This window comes from Bombina bombina, chromosome 3, assembly GCF_027579735.1.
Source record: "Bombina bombina isolate aBomBom1 chromosome 3, aBomBom1.pri, whole genome shotgun sequence".
In the NCBI taxonomy this organism is placed as follows: domain Eukaryota; kingdom Metazoa; phylum Chordata; class Amphibia; order Anura; family Bombinatoridae; genus Bombina; species Bombina bombina.
Window position 1 is genome coordinate 1,261,617,434 of NC_069501.1, and position 27,261 is coordinate 1,261,644,694.

Below are 27,261 nucleotides of genomic sequence, written 5' to 3' on the forward strand. Positions count from 1 at the left end.
CAAAATATTTGTGTCTGTTTTCTGAGAGGATTTCTAAGTTAAGTCACAAGAAAGTTAACCTCTTCTATGCTGGAAAGTGCTGATTACATGACAGTATATATAATGACAAAGGTAACTACAAAATGATTAGGCATAAAATGTTTTGATAAATATGTTTACTCAATACAAATTGCTTCTCAATGTTGATATGATAGTTAACAGAAAATTATTCTATTTATTTGTTTTATTTTACTACTCAATAAACATTTCAATGTCAAAACATTGCAAACATATGTCTTCCTATTAGCATACAAAAATTAGATGACAACAAGTATATGTTCAATATTCCAGCTACAAAAAAGATCTACAAATCAATGTTTACTTAGCATATATACCCTGTTGTTCAGTTCAGGTCTAAATAATATAATGTAGCACTTGGGAATGAATATACAGCCCAGCAGTCCTGCACTAGAGGCCAGGATAGCAAATATCTCTACGGCTACCACGTATTTGCCCTTGGTGCTCAGGTACGCTGGGATGAAAGAGATCCAAACACTGCAGAACACCAGCATGCTGAATGTGATCATCTGGGCCTCATTGAAATTGGCAGGTAACTTCCTAACCATGAAAGCCACAATGAAACTGACTGTAGAAAGGAATCCTATGTAGCCTATCACGAGGTAGAATGCAGTGAGAGAGCCCTCGTTACACTGTAATATTATTTTCCCAATGTAAGACTGTGTGTCAAAGTCTGGATATGGTGGGTAAAGAGCCAACCACAGCATGCAGATCACAACCTGCCCTTGAGAGCAGACAATAGCCAGACAGATGGACACTCGGGATCCCATCCACTTCTTTATCTTGCTTCCAGGTTTAGTGGCATTGAAGGCGATGGCAACAGTGACTGATTTTGCCAGCACAGAAGAGATAGAAATAGCAAAAATGATTCCAAAGGCAGCTTGTCTGAGTAGGCAGGTCACCTCCACTGGACGTCCAATGAACAGTAAGGAGCAGAGGAAGGACAACATGAGGGAGAGGAGGAGGGTGTAGCTGAGGTTCTGGTTGTTGGCTTTTACTACAGGAGTTGTGTGATGCTTTATGAAAATAGTAAGAATAGCAACAGTGACAATACAGGAGAAGATGGAGACTGAACTGAGGACTTCCCCTAATGTGTCCTCAAATGAAAGGAATTCCACTGTCTTTAGGATGCACAGAGTTCTCTTATCATTTGTCCATCGATCTTCTGGACATTTTATACAGGTTTCTGCATCTGTAATAATAAAGAGCACCATGTTTATTACATTTAAAAGGTAGTCTCTAAGTTTAAAAGGGAGTCTCTAAGTTTTACTTGTGTTGCTAATTTCATTTTGGCTTTAATGTAATATATTTCAGAAGGATTATTTGTATTTCTTATTTTTTTTGGATCATCTCTCAAAATTTTCTATGGCAGCAGGAACTGTATTTATTGGATGAAAATGTTACTATTAAACTGACTTTTACCATCTATTTTCTTAACTCCTTTTTAATTTTTTATAATACATTTTTCCTGTTTTTTGCTATTATTTCCTCATCATTCAGTTCTCTTATACGTTCTTTCCTACTATCTCTCAGTAGTTATCATGGCAGCAAATATTCGGCTAGACTAGGAGTTTAACGTTATGAGTGAAAAAGCTTCATGACACTGCTTTTTCACTACCGCAACATAACTACCTCAGCTTTTAAAAAGTCCTTTTTCAATGGGACTTCCACAGCAGTACAGCCCATAACTACAAGATCTGTACCGTAAACTGAAAGACAGTAGTTATGGGTTTTATGTTACAAATCCCATAACTAAAGTGCTAAAAAGTACACTAACACCCATAAACTACCTATTGACCCCTAAACTGAGGCCCTCCCGCATTGCAAACACTAAAATGTTAATAAATTATTAACCCCCTAATCTGGCACTCCCGACATTGCCGCCACTAGAATAAACATATTAACCCCTAAACCGCTGTAATCCTGCATTGCAAACACTAGTTAAATATTATTAACCCCTAATCTGCTGTTCCTAACATATCTGCAATCTACATTACTGTTATTAATGCCTAATCTGCTGCCCCCAAAATCGCTGCCACTATACTAAAGTTATAAACCCCTAAACCTAACCCTAAGTGTATCCCTAACATATCCGCAACCTACATTACTGTTATTAACTTTAATATAATTAAAATAAATCTAAATGCAAATTACTATCCTTAACTAAATAATTCCTATTTAAAACTAAATACTTTTCTATAAAATAAACCCTAAGCTAGCTACAATATATCTAATAGTTGCATTGTGATATAAATGTGAAAAAGAAAAATGTGAACTTAAAGTTTATTGATTGGTTAGAAGGATATATTCACTCCTGAGGAGGTGTTCTGCAATCGATGTCTTCAAATTCGTCCTCAAATAAAGTAATAGAAGAAAAAACACAACATAGTGTAATTCTGTAGCCCACTTGGAATGGATGGTAAAGTACGGACAAATGATTACTCACATTTGGTGGAGCCAGTCCAGGCTCAGGATAATGCGCACACCTACTTTATACTGGTAGGCAAACAGTATCTCATACGAAAGTAGTAAAAAAGTAATATTTATTAAATCAGTGAGGGTTTCTGAATGACAATACAGTGGTTATCACTAAAAGGAGAAAACCTGTGAGCCGGATGGATGCGGATGGAGACTGGAGAGCAGAAACTTAACCGCTGACCAAACACAGGCTGATACCAGCAAGACATTGCTCCCCCCCTGGCAACAAAAGCAATTGATAGATGCAGTAGTGAGATAAAAAGTTCTAACAGTTCCGACATACGGTTCACTTTGCAGCTTTGTCAAGGAATGGAGTGCGCATGTCCGTAATGTCTTTTATACCCCAGCTTGCCATCAAACCGGAAGTATTAAGTGTGTAGTCCGCCATTTTGGAAGAGAGCAAAATGCCAATATATGTAGATGTTACATTCATAATATCGCCAATATATGGATGAAGAAGTTGAGGAAATAATAACAATGTAACATTTCATCACAAGTAAAAACAAAGTATAACTGAGACTTATATTGTAGCATAAAATCTCTGATGCAATCATGTATCCGTGTTTCACAGCAGTACAATTTTAATGTCTTAACATAAAATGAACAATTAGAGATAAAAGTGAGTATACATATAGATTACATGGGGATTGTTTTCGACTAGAAGTGCTCTTTATAAATTCAGTAATTGACATATTGTTATTATTTATATTATAAAAAGATTATGCAAATCATTATTCAGTCCGTTGGGTATGAAACTCTCCATAATATGGATCCATTTCATCTCCGTTCCAACTAGACTCTATCTTTCTAATACCTAGGAATTCTAAATCTTTTACTTTCCTGTTGTGTTTCCTTTCAAAATGTGCCGAAACAGTGTGGTTTGCAAATCCTTTTTCAATGTTGTATATGTGTTCACTGAGTCTAGTTTTTAATAATCCTGAGGTAAGTTCTATATATATAAATCAGGTCACAAGAACAACGTAATAAATAAATCACATTTTTACTGTTACATGTGATAAATTGGTCAATATCATAGCTTTTTTTACCATCTTTTGAATAAAATGTATTACATAATCTAGATGCTGGTTTCATTTGTCTACATTGCAGAATTGAAACCTTCGGAAGCCCATCTCTGATGGAAGCTGCCACTTTTTCATTGATTGTTTTTCATTTAAACTCCTAGGTATATTAGAAAGTTGTACCTTAAGATTACATATTTGCTAGTTTATCATTATTATAATGTGTTATAATGTGTTGATACCTTATTTTTATTTTTATATTGTAGTAATTCCATTCTATCTGCGTCCGTCACTTCTTGTATCTTATCATCCAAGAATTTTTTTTTTTAATAATTTTTTTCTAGTAATCGATTCTTTAAAATTTGAGACTGTTCTTGAAATAACATAATTGTTAACAATTATATTAATCTGAACAGCTGCCATCAGAGAAACTGGTTGACTAATATACCTAAAGGTCAATTTGTCCTGTTGAGACGTAACTGTAAAGATAAAGCCATATTTCAAGAACAGTCTCAAATTTTAAAGAACCGGTTCCTAGAAAAAAATTATTCAAAAAAATTATTGGATGATAAGATACAAGAAGTGATGGACGCAGATAGAATGGAATTACTACAATATAAAAATAAAAATAAGGTATCAACACATTATAATAATGATAAACTAGCAAATATGCTAGTATTTCAGCACAGCACACAAAGTAAGGAACTAAGAGAAATTATTCAAAAACATTGGGGCATCCTCTCTCGAGATTCAGGGCTTTCAAATCTCTTAGGGGATGGCCCAAACATAATGTTAAAAAAAGTTCCTAATCTTAAGGTACAACTTTCTAATATGCCTAGGAGTTTTAATGAAAAACAATCAACGAAAAATTGGCTCCTTCCATCAGAGATGGGCTTCAGAAGGTGTCAATTCTGCAATGCATGTAGACAAATGAAACCAGCATCTAGATTATGTAATTAATTTTATTCAAAAGATGGTAAAAAAAGCTATGATTTTGAACAATTTATCACATGTAACAGTAAAAATGTGATTTATTTATTACGTTGTTCTTGTGACCTGATATATATAGGACGTACCTCAAGATTATTAAAAACTAGACTCAGTGAACACATATACAGCATTGAAAAAGGATTTGCAAATCACACTGTTTCGGCACATTTTGAAAGGAAACACAACAGGAAAGTAAAAGATTTAGAATTCCTAGGTATTAGAAAGATAGAGTCTAGTTGGAGAGGAGGTGATACACAAAACACATTGGGATGGATGGAGATGAAATGGATCCATATTATGGATAGTTTCATACCTAACGGACTGAATAAGGATTTTGAAGTGCATCATTTTTTATAATATTAATAATAACAATATGTAAATCACTGAATGTATAAAGAGCACTTCTAGTTGAAAACAATCCCCAAGTAATCTATATGTATACTCACTTTTATCTCTAATTGTTCATTTTATGTTAAGACATTAAAATTGTACTGCTGTGAAACACGGATACATGATTGCATCAGAGATATTATGCTACTGTATAAGTCTCAGTTATACTTTGTTTTTACTTGTGATGAAATGTTACATTGTTATTATGTCCTCAACTTCTTCATCCATATATTGGCGATATTATGAATTTAACATCTACATATATTGGCAATTTGCTATCTTCCAAAATGGCAGACTACATACTTAATACTTCCGGTTTGATGGCAAGCTGGGGTATAAAAGACATTACGGACATGCGCACTCCATTCCTTGATAAAGCTGCAAAGCGAAACGTACGTCGGAACTGTTAGAACTTTTTATCTCACTACTGCGTCTATCAATTGCTTGTGTCGCCATAGGTGGAGCAATTCCTTGCTGGTATCAGTCTGTGTTTGGTCAGCGGTTAAGTTTCTGCTCTCCATCCTTCTTCATCTGGCTCACAGGTTTTCTCCTTTGAGTGATAACCACTGTATTGTCATTCAGAAACCCTCACTGTTTGGTGTCAATTTTGCATTTGTGACGTTTTTATGAGTTTTAATAAATATTACTTTTTTACTACTTTCGTGTGAGATACTGTTTGCCTACCAGTATAAAGTAGGTGTGCGCATTATCCTGAACCTGGATTGGCTCCTCCAAATGTGAGTAATCATTTGTCCGTACTTTATCATCCATTCCAAGTGGGCTACAGAATTACACTATGTTGTGTTTTTTCTTCTATTACATTATTTGAGGACAAATTTGAAGACATTGATTGCAGAACACCTCCTCAGGAGTAAATATATCCTTCTAACCAATCAATGAACTTTTAGTTCACATTTTTCTTTTTCACATTTATATCATCTTATTTTTATTTTGTGAATCATTTGTATATTTAGTGTAATAGTTACATTGTAGCTAGCTTAGGTTTTATTTTTATTTCACAGCTAAATTTGTATTGCTTTTAACTAGGTAAACTAGTTCCTAAATAATTATTAACTATTTACTAGCTACCTAGTTAAAATAAATACAAATTTACCTGTAAAATAAAACCTAACCTGTCTTACACTAATACCTAACCTTACACTACAATTAAATAAATTACATTAATTAAATACAATTAACTAAATTACAAAAACAAACAACACTAAATTACACAAAATAAACAAGAAATTATCAAGTATTTACACTAATTACACCTAATCTAATAGCCCTATCAAAATAAAAAAAGCCCCCCAAAATAAAAAAAACCTAGCCTAAACTAAACTGCCAATAGCCCTTAAAAGGGCCTTTTGTCGGGCATTGCCCCAAATAAATCAGCTCTTTTACCTGCAAATAAAAATACAAAAAAACCCCAACAGTAAAACCCACCACCCACACAACCAACCCCCCCAAAAAATATCCAATCTAAAAAAAATAAGCTCCCCATTGTCCTGAAAATGGCATTTGGATGGGCATTGCCCTTAAAAGGGCATTTAGCTCTTTTTCAGCCCAAACCCTAAGTTAAAAATAAAACCCACCCAATAAACCCTTAAAGAAAACTAAAACTAACCCCCGAAGATCCACTTACAGTTTTTGAAGACTGGACATCCATCCTCAAAGAAGCCAGGAGAAATCTTCATTCAAGAGGCAATAAGTCCTCAACAAAGCCAGGAGAAGTCTTTATCCAAGCGGCAAGAAGTGGCCCTCGAGGCAGGCAGAAGTCTTCATCCAGACGGCATCTTCTATCTTCATCGTTCCAACGCTGAGCGGCTCCATCTTCAAGACAATCGGAATTAAAGGTGAAAAAATCCTGTTGGCTGATGCAATCAGCCAATAGGATTGAGCTTCAATCCTATTGGATGATTCAATCAGCCAATAGGATTGAGCTTGCATTCTTTTGGCTGTTTTTTCCCCTTTAATTCCGATTGGCTAATAGAATTCTATTAGACAATCAGAATTCAAGGGAAGCCATCTTGGATGATGTCATTTAAAGGAACCTTCAGTGTACGGCTGGAACTGTATGAAGAGGATGCTCCATGCCGGATGTCTTGAAGATGGAGCCGCTCCGCGTCAGAAGGATGAAGATAGAAGATGCCGTCTGGATGAAGACTTCTGCCCGCCTGGAGGACCACTTCTTGCTGCTTGGATGAAGACTTCCCCAGGTTTGTTGAGGGCTTCTTGCCGCTTGGATGAAGACTTCTCCCGGCTTCATTGAGGATGGATGTCATTCAGAAACCCTCACTGTAAGTAGATCTTATAGCCCATCGCAAACATGTTGAGATTGACACCTTAATAAATCAGCCCCATGGTGTTAACACTTGGCTTACTCTAACGGATAACAAATCGGCTAGATTACAAGTTTTGCGTTATGAGCAGCTCGGTACTAACTTGCAAGTTATTTCCACTGCTCACCTCCCTATAGTACTGCTATTACAGGTTTGCAAAAACCCGGCGTTAGCAGGCAATATAACAGCGTTGAGCTCCATTGAGCTCCATACCACACTCAAATACCAGTAATATTTATTAAATCAGTGAGGGTTTCTGAATGACAATACAGTGGTTATCACTAAAAGGAGAAAACCTGTGAGCTGGATGGATGCGGATGGAGACTGGAGAGCAGAAACTTAACCGCTGACCAAACACAGGCTGATACCAGCAAGACATTGCTCCCCCCCTGGCAACAAAAGCAATTGATAGATGCAGTAGTGAGATAAAAAGTTCTAACAGTTCCGACATACGGTTCACTTTGCAGCTTTGTCAAGGAATGGAGTGCACATGTCCGTAATGTCTTTTATACCCCAGCTTGCCATCAAACCGGAAGTATTAAGTGTGTAGTCCGCCATTTTGGAAGAGAGCAAAATGCCAATATATGTAGATGTTACATTCATAATATCGCCAATATATGGATGAAGAAGTTGAGGAAATAATAACAATGTAACATTTCATCACAAGTAAAAACAAAGTATAACTGAGACTTATATTGTAGCATAAAATCTCTGATGCAATCATGTATCCGTGTTTCACAGCAGTACAATTTTAATGTCTTAACATAAAATGAACAATTAGAGATAAAAGTGAGTATACATATAGATTACATGGGGATTGTTTTCGACTAGAAGTGCTCTTTATAAATTCAGTAATTGACATATTGTTATTATTTATATTATAAAAAGATTATGCAAATCATTATTCAGTCCGTTGGGTATGAAACTCTCCATAATATGGATCCATTTCATCTCCGTTCCAACTAGACTCTATCTTTCTAATACCTAGGAATTCTAAATCTTTTACTTTCCTGTTGTGTTTCCTTTCAAAATGTGCCGAAACAGTGTGGTTTGCAAATCCTTTTTCAATGTTGTATATGTGTTCACTGAATCTAGTTTTTAATAATCTTGAGGTAAGTTCTATATATATAAATCAGGTCACAAGAACAACGTAATAAATAAATCACATTTTTACTGTTACATGTGATAAATTGGTCAATATCATAGCTTTTTTTACCATCTTTTGAATAAAATGTATTACATAATCTAGATGCTGGTTTCATTTGTCTACATTGCAGAATTTAAACCTTCGGAAGCCCATCTCTGATGGAAGCTGCCACTTTTTCATTGATTGTTTTTCATTTAAACTCCTAGGTATATTAGAAAGTTGTACCTTAAGATTACATATTTGCTAGTTTATCATTATTATAATGTGTTATAATGTGTTGATACCTTATTTTTATTTTTATATTGTAGTAATTCCATTCTATCTGCGTCCGTCACTTCTTGTATCTTATCATCCAAGAATTTTTTTTTTTAATAATTTTTTTCTAGTAATCGATTCTTTAAAATTTGAGACTGTTCTTGAAATAACATAATTGTTAACAATTATATTAATCTGAACAGCTGCCATCAGAGAAACTGGTTGACTAATATACCTAAAGGTCAATTTGTCCTGTTGAGACGTAACTGTAAAGATAAAGCCATATTTCAAGAACAGTCTCAAATTTTAAAGAACCGATTCCTAGAAAAAAATTATTCAAAAAAATTATTGGATGATAAGATACAAGAAGTGATGGACGCAGATAGAATGGAATTACTACAATATAAAAATAAAAATAAGGTATCAACACATTATAATAATGATAAACTAGCAAATATGCTAGTATTTCAGCACAGCACACAAAGTAAGGAACTAAGAGAAATTATTCAAAAACATTGGGGCATCCTCTCTCGAGATTCAGGGCTTTCAAATCTCTTAGGGGATGGCCCAAACATAATGTTAAAAAAAGTTCCTAATCTTAAGGTACAACTTTCTAATATGCCTAGGAGTTTTAATGAAAAACAATCAACGAAAAATTGGCTCCTTCCATCAGAGATGGGCTTCAGAAGGTGTCAATTCTGCAATGCATGTAGACAAATGAAACCAGCATCTAGATTATGTAATTAATTTTATTCAAAAGATGGTAAAAAAAGCTATGATTTTGAACAATTTATCACATGTAACAGTAAAAATGTGATTTATTTATTACGTTGTTCTTGTGACCTGATATATATAGGACGTACCTCAAGATTATTAAAAACTAGACTCAGTGAACACATATACAGCATTGAAAAAGGATTTGCAAATCACACTGTTTCGGCACATTTTGAAAGGAAACACAACAGGAAAGTAAAAGATTTAGAATTCCTAGGTATTAGAAAGATAGAGTCTAGTTGGAGAGGAGGTGATACACAAAACACATTGGGATGGATGGAGATGAAATGGATCCATATTATGGATAGTTTCATACCTAACGGACTGAATAAGGATTTTGAAGTGCATCATTTTTTATAATATTAATAATAACAATATGTAAATCACTGAATGTATAAAGAGCACTTCTAGTTGAAAACAATCCCCAAGTAATCTATATGTATACTCACTTTTATCTCTAATTGTTCATTTTATGTTAAGACATTAAAATTGTACTGCTGTGAAACACGGATACATGATTGCATCAGAGATATTATGCTACTGTATAAGTCTCAGTTATACTTTGTTTTTACTTGTGATGAAATGTTACATTGTTATTATGTCCTCAACTTCTTCATCCATATATTGGCGATATTATGAATTTAACATCTACATATATTGGCAATTTGCTATCTTCCAAAATGGCAGACTACATACTTAATACTTCCGGTTTGATGGCAATCTGGGGTATAAAAGACATTACGGACATGCGCACTCCATTCCTTGACAAAGCTGCAAAGCGAAACGTACATCGGAACTGTTAGAACTTTTTATCTCACTACTGCATCTATCAATTGCTTGTGTCGCCATAGGTGGAGCAATTCCTTGCTGGTATCAGTCTGTGTTTGGTCAGCGGTTAAGTTTCTGCTCTCCATCCGTCTCCATCTGGCTCACAGGTTTTCTCCTTTGAGTGATAACCACTGTATTGTCATTCAGAAACCCTCACTGTTTGGTGTCAATTTTGCATTTGTGACGTTTTTATGAGTTTTAATAAATATTACTTTTTTACTACTTTCGTGTGAGATACTGTTTGCCTACCAGTATAAAGTAGGTGTGCGCATTATCCTGAACCTGGATTGGCTCCTCCAAATGTGAGTAATCATTTGTCCGTACTTTATCATCCATTCCAAGTGGGCTACAGAATTACACTATGTTGTGTTTTTTCTTCTATTACATTATTTGAGGACAAATTTGAAGACATTGATTGCAGAACACCTCCTCAGGAGTAAATACATCCTTCTAACCAATCAATGAACTTTTAGTTCACATTTTTCTTTTTCACATTTATATCATCTTATTTTTATTTTGTGAATCATTTGTATATTTAGTGTAATAGTTACATTGTAGCTAGCTTAGGTTTTATTTTTATTTCACAGCTAAATTTGTATTGCTTTTAACTAGGTAAACTAGTTCCTAAATAATTATTAACTATTTACTAGCTACCTAGTTAAAATAAATACAAATTTACCTGTAAAATAAAACCTAACCTGTCTTACACTAATACCTAACCTTACACTACAATTAAATAAATTACATTAATTAAATACAATTAACTAAATTACAAAAACAAACAACACTAAATTACACAAAATAAACAAGAAATTATCAAATATTTACACTAATTACACCTAATCTAATAGCCCTATCAAAATAAAAAAAGCCCCCCCAAAATAAAAAAAAACCTAGCCTAAACTAAACTGCCAATAGCCCTTAAAAGGGCCTTTTGTCGGGCATTGCCCCAAATAAATCAGCTCTTTTACCTGCAAATAAAAATACAAAAAAACCCCAACAGTAAAACCCACCACCCACACAACCAACCCCCCCAAAAAATATCCAATCTAAAAAAAATAAGCTCCCCATTGTCCTGAAAATGGCATTTGGATGGGCATTGCCCTTAAAAGGGCATTTAGCTCTTTTTCAGCCCAAACCCTAAGTTAAAAATAAAACCCACCCAATAAACCCTTAAAAAATAAATAAAACTAACCCCCGAAGATCCACTTACAGTTTTTGAAGACTGGACATCCATCCTCAAAGAAGCCAGGAGAAATCTTCATTCAAGAGGCAATAAGTCCTCAACAAAGCCAGGAGAAGTCTTTATCCAAGCGGCAAGAAGTGGCCCTCGAGGCAGGCAGAAGTCTTCATCCAGACGGCATCTTCTATCTTCATCGTTCCAACGCTGAGCGGCTCCATCTTCAAGACAATCGGAATTAAAGGTGAAAAAATCCTATTGGCTGATGCAATCAGCCAATAGGATTGAGCTTCAATCCTATTGGATGATTCAATCAGCCAATAGGATTGAGCTTGCATTCTTTTGGCTGTTTTTTCCCCTTTAATTCCGATTGGCTAATAGAATTCTATTAGACAATCAGAATTCAAGGGAAGCCATCTTGGATGATGTCATTTAAAGGAACCTTCAGTGTACGGCTGGAACTGTATGAAGAGGATGCTCCATGCCGGATGTCTTGAAGATGGAGCCGCTCCGCGTCAGAAGGATGAAGATAGAAGATGCCGTCTGGATGAAGACTTCTGCCCGCCTGGAGGACCACTTCTTGCTGCTTGGATGAAGACTTCCCCAGGTTTGTTGAGGGCTTCTTGCCGCTTGGATGAAGACTTCTCCCGGCTTCATTGAGGATGGATGTCCGGTCTTCAAAAACTGTAAGTAGATCTTCGGGGGTTAGTGTTAGGTTTTTTTAAGGGTTTATTGGGTGGGTTTTATTTTTAGCTTAGGGTTTGGGCTGGGAAAGAGCTAAATGCCCTTTTAAGGTCAATGCCCATCCAAATTCCCTTTTCAGGGCAATGGGGAGCATAGTTTTTTTAGATAGGATTTTATTTGGGGTGTTTGGTTGTGTTGGTGGTGGGTTTTACTGTTGGGGGGTTGTTTGTATTTTTTTTTTACAGGTAAAAGAGCTGATTTCTTTGGTGCAATGTCCCGTTAAATGCCCTTTTAAGGGCTATTGGCAGTTTAGTTTTTGCTAGGGAGTTTTTTCTATTTTGGGGGGGCTTTTTTATTTTGATAGGGCTATTAGATTAGGTGTAATAAGTTTAAATATTTGATCATTTGTTTTTTATTTTGTGTAATTTAGTGTTTGTTTTTGTAATTTAGTTAATTGTATTTAATTGATGCAATTTATTTAATTGTTGTGTAAGGTTAGGTGCTAGTGCAAGACAGGTTAGGTTTTATTTTACAGGTAAATTTGTATTTATTTTAGCTAGGTAGTTAGTAAATAGTTAATAACTATTTACTAACTAGTCTACCTAGTTAAAATAAATACAAACTTGCCTGTGAAATAAAACCTAAGATATATACAATGTAACTATTAGTTATATTGTAGCTAGCTTATGGTTTATTTTACAGGTAAGTATTTATTTAGTTTTAAATAGGAATTATTTAGGTATTAATTGTAATTTTTATTTAGATTTATTTTAATTATGTTCAAGTTAGTGGGTGTTAGGGTTAGGGTTAGACTTAGGGTTAGGTTTAGTGGTTAATAACTTTAGTATAGTGGTGGTGACATTGGGGGGTGAAAGATTAGGGGTTAAAAAGTGTGGGTAGGTGGCAGCGATGTTAGGGGCAGCAGATTAGGGGTTAATAATTATAATGTAGGTGTCAGCGATGTCAGGGGGTAGCAGATTAGGGGTTAATAAATGGAATGTAGGTGGCGGTGATGTCGGGGCGGCAGATTAGGGGTTAATAAGTATAATGTAGGTGTCAGCGATGTCGGGGGCAGAAGATTAGGGGTGTTTAGTAGGCATTTGCGATTCGATTCGGTTCGAATCGAAATTCGGACGAATTTGTCGAATTCGGAGATTCGGATCGATTCGTATTTCCGAATTGCGGTAGTGCCGAATCTACCGAATAAATCCGAATCGATTCGAATTTATTCGGTAGATTCGGATGGATGTGTATTACACTAGTATTGTACAATATACTAGTGTAATACACAGCACATCCCACTTAACACTGACCGAATTTCCGATTCGATTCGAACCAAATCAAACCGAATCGAACTGAATTTTTCATGAATCCGAAAGAATCCGAATGAATCCAAAACAAATTCATTCGATTTCTTCCGAATTTGAATCGATCCGAACCAATGCATAAGCACGTAAAACAACTCAAAGCAGCGCTGGTATTTGAGTGTGGTATGGAGCTCAATGGAGCTCAACGCTGTTATATTGCCTGCTAACGCCGGGTTTTTGCAAACCTGTAATAGCAGTACTATAGGGAGGTGAGCAGTGGAAATAACTTGCAAGTTAGTACCGAGCCGCTCATAACGCAAAACTTGTAATCTAGCCGATTTGTTATCCGTTAGAGTAAGCCAAGTGTTAACACCATGGGGCTGATTTATTAAGGTGTCAATCTCAACATGTTTGCGATGGGCTATACGCTCGCCATACATTGCTGACGCAAACCTAAATTTGACAGCCTTATTTATCAACGAGTCTGTAAAAAACACACGCGTCACGTCCGGTGAGATTAGCATCGGACTGTTGATAAATAAGAGTCATCCAAGTAGATAATTTATCAAATTATCTACTCTGAATGTCCATCAAATGAAGGCAGTTTTGTTTGTTTTTTCCAACTTTATTTATACAATTTCATTACTGTCCATGAACAAGCACATTTCTCTAAAGCTAATCATTTATTTTTTATCTGTTAATGTCCAAGAATTAGCTAGATTTATACCTGAACAAACAATAATAGATCATAGAAAGTTATTTTTCTATTTATTTTTTATACAAAAAATCTGATATGTGATATTTTCACATTAATGAATGTGTATTTGTATTTCTAGAAATCATGATAGGCCTATCTCATGTTTTTTTTCTTTTTGTATAATGATTATTAATGCTAGAATTTGTACATATATCTTTGCACATATCTGTATATATACTTTTTTATTGTTCTGAACAATGTTGTCTTTCATATCTCTGTGTTTATTTATACCACTAAATGTATATAGTGTAAATATATTATTATTCTGAGCAAGAGTAATTGTGAATATTACATGTAATAAGGGTATCATATGTATTTATTTGCAAACCATGGATACTTTAAGAGCTGGGCCAGTTTTTTTTCTGCACCTGTGTATCACTTCCTGATTGCAGTCTAGTTTTAAACACCAATCTTACACAGGTGTTAAAAAATGGGCTGGCATTTAAGATGACATTTCTTAATGAAAATTAAATTCCAGAGAAGGAAGAAAAACACTGAAAATAGGATGACATTAAAGAGACAATTTAAATGTCTGCTGTATCTGATTTGTGGCAGCTTAATATTAGGTAAACTATCCCTTTGAGTTTTAAGATTAAGATTATTTTGAATCAAACATTATTTGATTATTAAAATCATTGTCAAAAATATTACACTGTGTGTTCTCATGTCATCATCAATGTTTATCTTTAATACTAATTTTACATTTACATACTTTCAAAGTATAATACATAATGTAACAAATGACACTTACAAGTTCTGATGAGTGATCAATGACACAAGTATAGAGCAATTTGATTCGTTAGTGATAGTAGAAAATTAATATTCAAAGGGATAATAAAGTCCACATTAAACTTTCATGATTAAGATAGGGCATGTAATTTTAAACAGCTTTCTAATTTACTATCATCAAATTTGCCTTGTACTTTGTTATTCTTAGTTGAAAGCTAAACCTTGGTAGGCTTGTATGCTAATTTCTAAGCAATTGAAGGCCGCCTTTCATCTAAATGCATTTGATAGTTTTAACAACTAGAGGGTGTTAGTTCATGTGTTTCATAAAGATAACACTGTGCTCATACAAGTGAAGTTATTTAAGAGTCAGCACTAATTGCCTGAAATGCCTGAAATGCAAGTCTGTCAAAATACCTGAGATAAGGAGGCAGTCTGCAGAGGCTTAGATACAAGGTAATTACAGAGGTAAAAATTATATATCTATAACAGTGTTGTTTATGCAAAACTGGGGAATGGTAAATAAAGGTATTGTCTTTCTTTTTAAACAATAACATTTTTGGTGTTTACTATCCCTTGAAATCAGATTGGCTGGTTTCATTAATAACGTTATTATGCATTGCCCAATAAAAGGTGGTGGAAAGTTTTACTAGTTTGTGGGTTGTTTAGGAGATTGAGTATTGCGTCCAATTTGGTGCGAAGTGGAAAATGGGAATTGTATTCCATGCGTTAAACATGGTACAAACAGATTTATCACAAGAAGCTATATTATGTAATGTATTTATTTCATTTGTATCCCTATATCTACTAGTGCTGCTGCCAGACAGGCATTACCTGTTATTATTATAGGGGGTTTAGTCAATAAAAACTTACATGGCAGGCTAAAATGCTGGAAAAACATTGTATTGATCTCGCGGGAGTGTATATTACATAAAAAATTTCAACATTTGACAATGTTGTCACTGTGTTAAATACGGCAGATAAACTTTGCATCTAATTTTATGCAGAATTCCAGCGTATTATTAGTTGAAGCATTGATAAATCGGCCCCTATATACCACTTTTTTTTGCCACATTTTCTTTTTTTATTCCAAGGACATTAGCTTTGGTAAAGGGGCACTCAATTCAAAATTGAACTTTAATGATGTGGAAAGAGCAGCAATTTTAACCCCTTAGTGACCAGACAACTTTTCAATTTGTTGACCATCTGGGACCAAGGCTATTTTTACATTTCTGCAGTGTTTGTGTTTAGCTGTAATTTTCCTCTTACTCATTTACTGTACCCACACATATTATATACTCATTACTGTACCCACACATATTATATACTCATTTACTGTACCCACACATATTATATACTCATTACTGTACCCACACATATATACTCATTTACTGTACCCACACATATTATATACTCATGTACTGTACCTACACATATTATATACTCATTTACTGTACCCACACATATTATATACAGTTTTTCTCGCCATTAAATGGACTTTCTAAATATACCATTATTTTCATCATATCTTATAATTTACTATAAAAAATATAAAATATGAGGAAAATGGGAAAAAACACACTTTTTCTAACTTTGACCCTCAAAATCTCTTACACATCTACAACCACCATAAAATACCAATGCTAAATAGTTTCTACATTTTGAGTTTAGAAATACACAATGTTTACATGTTCTTTGCTTTTTTGCAAGTTATAGGGCAATAAGTACAAGTAGCACTTTGCTATTTCAAAACCATTTTTTTTTTTTAAATTAGCGATAGTTACATTGCAACACCGATATTTGTCAGGAATCCCTGAATAACCCTTCAAATGTATATATTGTTTTAAAAGAAGACAACCTAACGGCTAGATTTAGAGTTTGGCGGTAGCCGTGAAAACCAGCGTTAGAGGCTCCTAACCTGGTTTTAGGCTACCGCCGGTATTTGGAGTCACTGAAAATAGGGTCTAACGCTCACTTTTTAGCCGTGACTTTTCCATACCGCAGATCCCCTTACATCAATTGCGTATCCTATCTTTTCAATGGGATCTTTCTAACTCCGGTATTTAGAGTCGTTTCTGAAGTGAGCGTTAGACATCTAACGACAAAACTCCAGCCGCAGAAAAAAAGCAGGAGTTAAGAGCTTTCTGGGCTAACGCCGGTTTATAAAGCTCTTAACTACTGTACTCTAAAGTACACTAACACACATAAACTACCTATGTACCCCTAAACCGAGGTCCCCCCACATTGCCGCCACTCGATTAAATTTTTTTAACCCCTAATCTGCCGACCACAAACTACGTTATCCTTATGTACCCCTAATCTGCTGCCCCTAACACCGCTGACCCCTATATTATATTTATTAACCCCTAATCTGCCCCCCACAACGTCGCCGCCAGCTACCTACACTTATCAACCCCTTATCTGCCGACCGCAAAGCGCCGCCACCTACGTTATCCTTATGTACCCCTAATCTGCTGCCCCTAACACCGTCGACCCCTATATTATATTTATTAACCCCTAATCTGCCCCCCTCAACGTCGCCTCCACCTGCCTACACTTATTAACCCCTAATCTGCCGAGCGGACCGCACCGCTATTATAATAAAGTTATTAACCCCTAATCCGCCTCACTAACCCTATAATAAATAGTATTAACCCCTAATCTGCCCTCCCTAACATCGCCGACACCTAACTTCAATTATTAACCCCTAATCTGCCGACCGGAGCTCACCGCTACTATAATAAATGGATTAACCCCTAAAGCTAAGTCTAACCCTAACACTAACACCCCCCTAAATTAAATATAATTTAAATCTAACAAAATTAATTAACTCTTATTAAATAAATTATTCCTATTTAAAGCTAAATACTTACCTGTAAAATAAATCCTAATATAGCTACAATATAAATTATAATTACATTGTAGCTATTTTAGGATTAATATTTATTTTACAGGCAACTTTGTAATTATTTTAACCAGGTACAATAGCTATTAAATAGTTAAGAACTATTTAATAGTTACCTAGTTAAAATAATTACAAAATTACATGTAAAATAAATCCTAACCTAAGTTACAATTAAACCTAACACTATACTATCATTAAATTAATTAAATAAAATACCTACAATTACCTACAATAAAACCTAACACTACACTAGCAATACATTAATTAAATACAATATCTACAAATAACTACAATGAAATAAACTAACTAAAGTACAAAAAATAAAAAAGAACTAAGTTACAAAAAATAAAAAAATATTTACAAACATCAGAAAAATATTACAACAATTTTAAACTAATTACACCTACTCTAAGCCCCCTAATAAAATAACAAAGACCCCCAAAATAACAAAATGCCCTACCCTATTCTAAATTACTACATTTCAAAGCTCTTTTACCTTACCAGCCCTGAACAGGGCCCTTTGCGGGGCATGCCCCAAGAAATTCAGCTCTTTTGCCTGTAAAAAAAAACATACAATACCCCCCCCAACATTACAACCCACCACCCACATACCCCTAATCTAACCCAAACCCCCCTTAAATAAACCTAACACTAAGCCCCTGAAGATCTTCCTACCTTGTCTTCACCTCACCAGGTATCACCGATCCGTCCTGGCTCCAAAATCTTCATCCAACCCAAGCGGGGGCTGGCGATCCATCATCCGGTGCTGAAGAGGTCCAGAAGAGGCTCCAAAGTCTTCATCCTATCCGGGAAGAAGAGTAGATCCGGACCGGCAACCATCTTCTTCCAAGCGGCATCTTCTATCTTCATCCGATGACGACCGGCTCCATCCTGAAGACCTCCAGCGCGGATCCGTCCTCTTTTTCCGACGACTTCCCGACGAATGACGGTTCCTTTAAGGGACGTCATCCAAGATGGCGTCCCTCAAATTCCGATTGGCTGATAGGATTCTATCAGCCAATCGGAATTAAGGTAGGAATATTCTGATTGGCTGATGGAATCAGCCAATCAGAATCAAGTTCAATCCGATTGGCTGATCCAATCAGCCAATCAGATTGAGCTCGCATTCTATTGGCTGATCGGAACAGCCAATAGAATGCGAGCTCAATCTGATTGGCTGATTGGATCAGCCAATCGGAACCGTCATTCGTCGGGAATGACGGTTCCGATTGGCTGATCCAATCAGATGAATTTCAATTATTAACCCCTAATCTGCCGACCGGAGCTCACCGCTACTATAATAAATGGATTAACCCCTAAAGCTAAGTCTAACCCTAACACTAACACCCCCCTAAGTTAAATATAATTTAAATCTAACGAAATTAATTAACTCTTATTAAATAAATTATTCCTATTTAAAGCTAAATACTTACCTGTAAAATAAATCCTAATATAGCTACAATATAAATTATAATTACATTGTAGCTATTTTAGGATTAATATTTATTTTACAGGCAACTTTGTAATTATTTTAACCAGGTACAATAGCTATTAAATAGTTAAGAACTATTTAATAGTTACCTAGTTAAAATAATTACAAAATTACATGTAAAATAAATCCTAACCTAAGTTACAATTAAACCTAACACTATACTATCATTAAATTAATTAAATAAAATACCTACAATTACCTACAATAAAACCTAGCACTACACTAGCAATACATTAATTAAATACAATATCTACAAATAACTACAATGAAATAAACTAACTAAAGTACAAAAAATAAAAAAGAACTAAGTTACAAAAAATAAAAAAATATTTACAAACATCAGAAAAATATTACAACAATTTTAAACTAATTACACCTACTCTAAGCCCCCTAATAAAATAACAAAGACCCCCAAAATAACAAAATGCCCTACCCTATTCTAAATTACTACATTTCAAAGCTCTTTTACCTTACCAGCCCTGAACAGGGCCCTTTGCGGGGCATGCCCCAAGAAATTCAGCTCCTTTGCCTGTAAAAAAAAACATACAATACCCCCCCCCCCAACATTACAACCCACCACCCACATACCCCTAATCTAACCCAAACCCCCCTTAAATAAACCTAACACTAAGCCCCTGAAGATCTTCCTACCTTGTCTTCACCTCACCAGGTATCACCGATCCGTCCTGGCTCCAAAATCTTCATCCAACCCAAGCGGGGGCTGGCGATCCATCATCCGGTGCTGAAGAGGTCCAGAAGAGGCTCCAAAGTCTTCATCCTATCCGGGAAGAAGAGTAGATCCGGACCGGCAACCATCTTCTTCCAAGCGGCATCTTCTATCTTCATCCGATGACGACCGGCTCCATCCTGAAGACCTCCAGCGCGGATCCGTCCTCTTCTTCCGACGACTTCCCGACGAATGACGGTTCCTTTAAGGGACGTCATCCAAGATGGCGTCCCTCGAATTCCGATTGGCTGATAGGATTCTATCAGCCAATCGGAATTAAGGTAGGAATATTCTGATTGGCTGATGGAATCAGCCAATCAGAATCAAGTTCAATCCGATTGGCTGATCCAATCAGCCAATCAGATTGAGCTCGCATTCTATTGGCTGATCGGAACAGCCAATAGAATGCGAGCTCAATCTGATTGGCTGATTGGATCAGCCAATCGGAACCGTCATTCGTCGGGAAGTCGTCGGAAGAAGAGGACGGATCCGCGCTGGAGGTCTTCAGGATGGAGCCGGTCGTCATCGGATGAAGATAGAAGATGCCGCTTGGAAGAAGATGGTTGCCGGTCCGGATCTACTCTTCTTCCCGGATAGGATGAAGACTTTGGAGCCTCTTCTGGACCTCTTCAGCACCGGATGATGGATCGGCAGCCCCCGCTTGGGTTGGATGAAGATTTTGGAGCCAGGACGGATCGGTGATACCTGGTGAGGTGAAGACAAGGTAGGAAGATCTTCAGGGGCTTAGTGTTTGGTTTATTTAAGGGGGGGTTGGGTTAGATTAGGGGTATGTGGGTGGTGGGTTGTAATGTTGGGGGGGTATTGTATGTTTTTTTTTACAGGCAAAAGAGCTGAATTTCTTGGGGCATGCCCCGCAAAGGGACCTGTTCAGGGCTGGTAAGGTAAAAGAGCTTTTAACTTTATTAATTTAGAATAGGGTAGGGCATTTTTTTATTTTGGGGGTCTTTGTTATTTTATTAGGGGGCTTAGAGTAGGTGTAATTAGTTTAAAATTGTTGTAATATTTTTCTGATGTTTGTAAATATTTTTTTATTTTTTGTAACTTAGTTCTTTTTTATTTTTTGTACTTTAGTTAGTTTATTTCATTGTAGTTATTTGTAGGAATTGTATTTAATTTATTTATTGATAGTGCAGTGTTAGGTTTAATTGTAGGTAATTGTAGGTATTTTATTTAATTAATTTAATGATAGTATAGTGTTAGGTTTAATTGTAACTTAGGTTAGGATTTATTTTACAGGTAATTTTGTTATTATTTTAACTAGGTAACTATTAAATAGTTCTTAACTATTTAATAGCTATTGTACCTGGTTAAAATAATTACAAAGTTGCCTGTAAAATAAATATTAATCCTACAATGTAATTATAATTTATATTGTAGCTATATTAGGGTTTATTTTACAGGTAAGTATTTAGCTTTAAATAGGAATAATTTATTTAATAAGAGTTAATTAATTTCGTTAGATTTAAATTATATTTAATTTATGGGGGTGTTAGTGTTAGGGTTAGACTTAGCTTTAGGGGTTAATCCATTTATTATAGTAGCGGTGAGCTCCGGTCGGCAGATTAGGGGTTAATAATTGAAGTTAGGTGTCGGCGATGTTAGGGAGGGCAGATTAGGGGTTAATACTATTTATGATAGGGTTAGTGAGGCGGATTAGGGGTTAATAACTTTATTATAGTAGCGCTCAGGTCCGCTCGGCAGATTAGGGGTTAATAAGTGTAGGCAGGTGGAGGCGTCGTTGAGGGGGGCAGATTAGGGGTTAATAAATATAATATAGGGGTCGGCGGTGTTAGGGGCAGCAGATTAGGGGTACATAGGGATAATGTAAGTAGCGGCGGTTTACGGAGCGGCATATTAGGGGTTAATAATATAATGCAGGGGTCAGCGATAGCGGGGGCGGCAGATTAGGGGTTAATAAGTGTAAGGGTAGGGGTGTTTAGACTCGGGGTACATGTTAGGGTGTTAGGTGCAGACATAGGAAGTGTTTCCCCATAGGAAACAATAGGGCTGCGTTAGGAGCTGAACGCGGCTTTTTTGCAGGTGTTAGGTTTTTTTTTCAGCTCAAACTGCCCCATTGTTTCCTATGGGGGAACCATGCACGAGCACGTTTTTTAGGCTGGCCGCGTCCGTAAGCAACTCTGGTATCAAGAGTTGCATTTGCGGTAAAAATGCTCTACGCTCCTTTTTTGGAGCCTAACGCTAATTTTTTTTTTTCATCCGATGACGACCGGCTCCATCCTGAAGACCTCCAGCGCGGATCCGTCCTCTTCTTCCGACGACTTCCCGACGAATGACGGTTCCTTTAAGGGACGTCATCCAAGATGGCGTCCCTCGAATTCCGATTGGCTGATAGGATTCTATCAGCCAATCGGAATTAAGGTAGGAATATTCTGATTGGCTGATGGAATCAGCCAATCAGAATCAAGTTCAATCCGATTGGCTGATCCAATCAGCCAATCAGATTGAGCTCGCATTCTATTGGCTGATCGGAACAGCCAATAGAATGCGAGCTCAATCTGATTGGCTGATTGGATCAGCCAATCGGAACCGTCATTCGTCGGGAAGTCGTCGGAAGAAGAGGACGGATCCGCGCTGGTGGTCTTCAGGATGGAGCCGGTCGTCATCGGATGAAGATAGAAGATGCCGCTTGGAAGAAGATGGTTGCCGGTCCGGATCTACTCTTCTTCCCGGATAGGATGAAGACTTTGGAGCCTCTTCTGGACCTCTTCAGCACCGGATGATGGATCGCCAGCCCCCGCTTGGGTTGGATGAAGATTTTGGAGCCAGGACGGATCGGTGATACCTGGTGAGGTGAAGACAAGGTAGGAAGATCTTCAGGGGCTTAGTGTTAGGTTTATTTAAGGGGGGTTTGGGTTAGATTAGGGGTATGTGGGTGGTGGGTTGTAATGTTGGGGGGGGTATTGTATGTTTTTTTTTACAGGCAAAAGAGCTGAATTTATTGGGGCATGCCCCGCAAAGGGACCTGTTCAGGGCTGGTAAGGTAAAAGAGCTTTTAACTTTATTAATTTAGAATAGGGTAGGGCATTTTTTTATTTTGGGGGTCTTTGTTATTTTATTAGGGGGCTTAGAGTAGGTGTAATTAGTTTAAAATTGTTGTAATATTTTTCTGATGTTTGTAAATATTTTTTTATTTTTTGTAACTTAGTTCTTTTTTATTTTTTGTACTTTAGTTAGTTTATTTCATTGTAGTTATTTGTAGGAATTGTATTTAATTTATTTATTGATAGTGCAGTGTTAGGTTTAATTGTAGGTAATTGTAGGTATTTTATTTAATTAATTTAATGATAGTATAGTGTTAGGTTTAATTGTAACTTAGGTTAGGATTTATTTTACAGGTAATTTTGTTATTATTTTAACTAGGTAACTATTAAATAGTTCTTAACTATTTAATAGCTATTGTACCTGGTTAAAATAATTACAAAGTTGCCTGTAAAATAAATATTAATCCTACATTGTAATTATAATTTATATTGTAGCTATATTAGGGTTTATTTTACAGGTAAGTATTTAGCTTTAAATAGGAATAATTTATTTAATAAGAGTTAATTAATTTCGTTAGATTTAAATTATATTTAATTTAGGGGGGTGTTAGTGTTAGGGTTAGACTTAGCTTTAGGGGTTAATCCATTTATTATAGTAGCGGTGAGCTCCGGTCGGCAGATTAGGGGTTAATAATTGAAGTTAGGTGTCGGCGATGTTAGGGAGGGCAGATTAGGGGTTAATACTATTTATGATAGGGTTAGTGAGGCAGATTAGGGGTTAATAACTTTATTATAGTAGCGCTCAGGTCTGCTCGGCAGATTAGGGGTTAATAAGTGTAGGCAGGTGGAGGCGACGTTGAGGGGGGCAGATTAGGGGTTAATAAATATAATATAGGGGTCGGCGGTGTTAGGGGCAGCAGATTAGGGGTACATAGGGATAATGTAAGTAGCAGCGGTTTACGGAGCGGCATATTAGGGGTTAATAATATAATGCAGGGGTCAGCGATAGCGGGGGCGGCAGATTAGGGGTTAATAAGTGTAAGGGTAGGGGTGTTTAGACTCGGGGTACATGTTAGGGTGTTAGGTGCAGACATAGGAAGTGTTTCCCCATAGGAAACAATAGGGCTGCGTTAGGAGCTGAACGCGGCTTTTTTGCAGGTGTTAGGTTTTTTTTTCAGCTCAAACTGCCCCATTGTTTCCTATGGGGGAATCGTGCACGAGCACGTTTTTGAGGCTGGCCGCGTCCGTAAGCAACTCTTGTATCAAGAGTTGCATTTGCGGTAAAAATGCTCTACGCTCCTTTTTTGGAGCCTAACGCTAATTTTTTTGGACTCTCAATACCAGAGTTATTTTTATGGTGCGGCCAGAAAAAAGCCAGCGTAGCTAACGCACCCCCTTGGCCGCCAAACTCCAAATCTAGCCGTAAGGTATTAAACTTGTGGTATTTTGACTTTTTTCATGCAACCATTTTACCACCAATCTATGCCAAAGTTTGAAAAAAAATAAAAAAATAGATTTTTTGACAAAATAGAAATTTAAGAATACATTTACTGAGAATGTTAATGGTTACAGCTAAATAATACCCTAATATATCTTCAGCAGCATCTCCTGAGTACAGTGATACCACCCATGTATAGGTGTGTTGGTTTCTCTGGGGGCTAAAAGGCTTTATTTTTAGGAAGCGCAATCCAGTTTTTCAACTTGGAATTTTTACATCTAGACACCCTAGAGTATTTCAATTTAACACTTTCTATGCACTAATTCAACCACCAGTCTTTGTCAAACTTTTGGGTAGTCATTTTTTTGTGTTATTTTTCACACACATTGTACTTTAGGCATTGATTCTCAGTTCCTGTTATGTGTTACTGCCAAAAAAACACCTCAATATGTGTTTAACAACATCTCCTAAGTACAGTGATACCACCCATATATAGGTGTGTCGGGTTCTCTGGGGACTAAAATGCCTTATTTTTAGGAAGCACATTCCAGTTTTTCAACTTGGAATTTTAACATCTGTCATCATGCACCCATGTCCTATTTGGGACATTTCTGAAGCTGGCCAATGAAATTGACCCCCATCAAACCATATATTTTTGAAAAGTAGACACCCTAGGGTATTTCAAATGGCCAATAAACACCTCAATATGTATTCAACTCTCCTGAGTACAGTAATACCACCCATGTATAGGTGTGTCAGGTTCTCTGGGGGCTAAAAGGCCTTAATTTTTGGGGGCTCATTCCAGTTTTTCAACTTGGAATTTTCACATCCCATGCACCCATGTCCTATTTAAGACATTTCTGAAGCCAGCCAATGTAATTTACCCCAATTAAACCGTATATTTTTGAAAAGCATCCTAGGGCATTTCAAATGCTGGTATTTTAACACTTTCCATACACTAATTCAACCACCAACCACCAGTCTATTGGGCATTCATTTTTTGTGTTATTTTTCACACACATTGTAATTTAGACATGGATTCACAGCCCCTGTTATGTGTTACTGCCAAAGAAAACCTCAATATGTTGTCATCAACATCTCTTGAGTAGAGTGATACCACCTTTGCATAGGTTTGTTGGCTTGTTTGGGGGGTGCAATGCCAAATGTCTGACATGCGTTTGTGATTTATTTTTCACATTTAACATATTTTCTTTGCCTATCATCTTTTTTGGAGGTCTTTTAACATACCACAATTTATTTGTTTTCCATGAATGTGCATATATTTGAAAAGTTGACACCCCAATGTATTGTATATGGTGTGCTTTGATGACTTTGATGCAACCTTTTTAGCCTAAAAAATTGGAGAAAGTGTATGGTGGTAATTTTCATTTTTACACACACATTACTTTTAGACTATGATTTAGGAGAGACTGTTGTAAGTTATTGCAAAAAAAACACTACAGGTTGTTTTCTACAAGGCACCCTGAGAACACCTATGCCCCCCATGCATAGGTTTATCAGGATTTTGGGAAGGTTCAGTTACAATTGTATGATTTGTAATTTGAGTTGAAATTGAGAGTATTTCTTCTGATAGGCCTATTTTTAGTTTGGGGCCTATCGCATACCCCACTTTTATTTATTGCCATGAAAGTGTATATTTTTGAAATGTTGACAACCAAAGGTATTGTATATGGTGTGCTTTGATGCCTTTGAAGCAACCGTTTTAGCCCAAAAAAATTGGAGAAAGTGTATGGTGGTAATTTTCAATTTTCATTTTTACAGACACATTGCTTTTGTACTATGATTTAGGAGAGACTGTTGTAAGTTATAGCAAAAAAATACTTCTGGTTGTTTTCTGCAAGGCACCCTGAGTACACTTATGCCACCCATGCACAGGTTTGCCAGGATTTTGGGAAGGTTATGTTACAATTTTATGACTTGTGATTTTAGTTATTAAAAATGAGAGTATTTCTTCTGATAGGCCTATCTTTAGTTTGGGGCCTATCGCATACCCCACTTTTACTTATTGCCATGAAAGTGTATATTTTTGAAATGTTGACAACGCAAGGTATTGTATATGTTGTGCTTTGATGCCTTTGAAGCAAACGTTTTAGCCCAAAAAATTGGAGAAAGTGTATGGTGGTAATTTTTCAATTTTCATTTTTGCACACACATTGCTTTTTGACTATGATTTAGGAGAGACTGTTGTAAGTTATTGCAAAAACATACTTCAGGTTGTTTTCTGCAAGGCACCCTGAGAACACCTATGTCCCCCATGCATAGGTTTGACTGGGGTTTTGGTTAAAAAAAAAACAGGCCCAATTTTAGAAAAAAAGTAGTGAAATGTAAAAATCTGGCACAGTAAAAGTAAAAAAAAACAACCAAAAAAAAAACATCTAACAGTAAACATAACCAAAAAAAAAATAACAACAAATGTATTTATTTTTTTAAAAATTGACCATTGTATGGTACCACTTGAAGCAGTCCCCAATACAGAGTCCAGGCTGTCCAGGACAATCAGAACAGTGATATACAGTATCCCTTCTCTACCCCCTCTTGGTACAGACTCTGCATTTTTTTTTTGTGGTTTCTGCTTTACGGCAGTAGGTGGGATTTTAAAAATAAAATGGGTAGCCCCAACTCTGCTCTCTCCCATCACTGCCCGGGGAGCAGGTGCATCATGGTACAAAATCCACAAAATTATCTGGAACTGAAACTGTAAAAAAAGTCTTTTTAACTCCG

General features: G+C 36.2%; 1 protein-coding gene across 1 annotated transcript in view; it reads right to left on the reverse strand.

The window, feature by feature from the left end:
• Positions 1–350: 350 nt before the first annotated feature.
• LOC128652715 (vomeronasal type-2 receptor 26-like) overlaps positions 351–27,261 on the reverse strand; it is a 49,304-nt gene continuing 22,393 nt past the window's right edge. Inside the window, exon 2 of the mRNA XM_053705646.1 lies at positions 351–1,249. Coding sequence (XP_053561621.1) covers positions 351–1,249 — 899 coding nt within the window. The remainder of the gene's footprint in view (positions 1,250–27,261) is intronic.